At 45.8% G+C, this 2,391-nt stretch overlaps 1 protein-coding gene across 1 annotated transcript; it reads right to left on the reverse strand.

The window, feature by feature from the left end:
* Nucleotides 1–1,270: 1,270 nt before the first annotated feature.
* Nucleotides 1,271–2,391, reverse strand: CSUI_006046 (uncharacterized protein; the record flags this gene model as incomplete). Its single annotated transcript, XM_068066211.1, has 1 exon — nt 1,271–2,391. A coding segment is annotated over one exon (231 nt), but the record flags the coding sequence as incomplete, so codon positions are not given.

A 2,391-nucleotide genomic window follows, 5' to 3' on the forward strand; every position in this document is an offset into this window, starting at 1 on the left:
ATATGATATGTATAAATAAAAGCTAATTTAGTAGCTTTATATTGAGAATAATATTCTAAATAATTTAAAAAAATCTTTGAAATAAAAATATTAGGAGAATATAATCCAGTAGTTAAAATAATATTTCCTCAAATTATAGAATATTTTTGTTCATAAAAAGTTTTTTGATGTGTTATTGAATATAAATAAATATGTTTAAATTTTAAAGTAAATAAATTACACATCCATATAGAATTTAAAGTATTTTCTTCATATAAAAAATAATTTTTAATTAAAATACCTGTTTTATTAGAAATTAAATTAGTATATAAGTAATTTTTTGTTAAAAAGAATATTCTCAAGATCGATTAAATACTGAAAGGAGGTAGACCCTTCCCAATATATTATCACCACCGGCACTTATACATACCACATACACATTTCTTCACTGCAATCTCCTTCATAAACTCTGCGAGTATGTACGAGCGTATGAGGTGTCGTAGGCGAAGAGAGAGGTCTAGCCGAGGACTTTTCACCCCTTGATAGCCCGATAGCCTACGAAAATTCTCTTCGTCGGAGACACCCCTTGAGGGAAGCAGACAGATAGCTCCTCTCTATGCGAAGCAGCGCCACAGAGCACAGAAAGAATCATCGCAACATGTATGTACACGAGGCTACAAAGGCGACATGGAGAGAGCAGCGAAGAGCGAGTTGAGAGGCACGGAGGGAAGGGGGAAAGTCTAGACTTTCTATTTCTCTTAGAAAATTTCAATTCATCGGCTCACTAGTGCCTCGAGGAGATAACTGGAAGCAAGTATCAGGTTGTCCTTCTCCATTCTCACGAAGACCGCCATGCCCTTATTATCTAACGCATCGAAGAAAGCATAGAGAGGAAAAGACTGACAACCTGAAAACTGCTAACTAACAGGAGCACTTGCTCTTCTATCCTTTCTTTTCTATTGGTGCAACGCGAAACTTCTATAGCTCTTTTTCTATGGTTTCTTCTGTAGCCTCTTTCGCACTTTTCTGCCTATATGAAGAACGGTTTCTCCTACCAGAAGCTTCAAAAGTTAGATTCTCGTCACTCTGTCCGTGGCTCTCTTCGCTTCTCTCGATAAGCTCCACGGCTGTCCCGGAGTGAAGAGGGACACGTGCCGGTTCCTCCACCAGTTACGTACCAAGAAGTGTGCCCAACAAGTTTGTCCCATCATCTCACGACTTATAATCAAAAGGATTAACTGAAGTTCAGAAAATCGAACAATGCATGGTGGGCTGGAGATGCAAATCTAATCGCCAGGGCACGTCGTTAAAAATTTTACGGCAAGTGCTGTCAATGGACGGACTGACACGCAAAGAACGTCAGTTGTCCGAGCTACTGCATTGAGACTTTTCTACGGAAATTTCTACATTTCTAGAGACGTAAACAGCTCTATATCGTATATGCAGGCGGAACCTGTGGAGTTACCTTTGTCCCGAAGCGAGACCACCATGTGTCGCACACCAGCCTGGCCGCATCATAGCAAAAACCACGTCATGGCTGTGACAAAGACGCTTTTCCACAGACAATCAACGGATCGAAAGGCACTCCTGACTCAAGAGGGCCACTGTATAGAAGCTCCTATCAAATCTACGACGCCGACGGCTGTTAGGTCTCCGCGTGGTTTGCCTCGCTTCTCAGAAAAGAATCACCACGTGTAGCTCCGAAGGGAAGGGGGGCCACAGGCAGGCGACCTAGGAACGGGAATCTCTCCTTTTGGCCTCTCCGCGATCTTGTCTCGGTCATGGTCTCCTGATGGGGCTCGAAAAGCCGGGCGTTCGCTTTCCCAATCGGAGACGTTGGAGCCCCCGATGTCTACTCATGTCGCCTTGCGACACTTTCTTCAGCTGCCTCCCGCTTCCTCCGTACTCTTTGGTTCTCAGGCTGAACGACGCCACGAAGTCCCAAGCTCAGCAGCTTCTTCACTTTTACGATACCGCTGCTAGGGCAGGAGGGAGACTAAACACCCGTACGGGCGGCACGTCTGTGCGTTGTTACTCGCCACCGAACGCAGGTTGCCAGCCCCGTGCGCCAACGTTGCCGTTACAATCTCTGACGCCTCTAGGACTGGTGCCGCTCGCACCGATGTGTCTACACGTACAGGTCCTTTCTCTGCTCATGAAGAAAAGAAAGAGAAGATGAGCCTAAAACCACATAAGGAAGGAGGTTGTCAAAACTACCGCTCCCACAGCAAGACCCGGCAAAGCTGCCACTGTTCTGCCGGTGGCCGAGCTCTCCTTCGCGCTAATGACCACGTCGACCTTGCACGTCTTCTTGGTGTTGGTTGCCTCTGCAGCCTTGGCCTCAGAGGCTGTTGTTGGCGGTGTGTAGAGGCAGCCGAGATGAATCGTCTTCGGCGAATCCGGGAAGTGCTC

The sequence above is a fragment of the Cystoisospora suis genome (genome assembly GCF_002600585.1).
Source record: "Cystoisospora suis strain Wien I chromosome Unknown contig_3024, whole genome shotgun sequence".
Lineage (NCBI taxonomy): Eukaryota > Apicomplexa > Conoidasida > Eucoccidiorida > Sarcocystidae > Cystoisospora > Cystoisospora suis.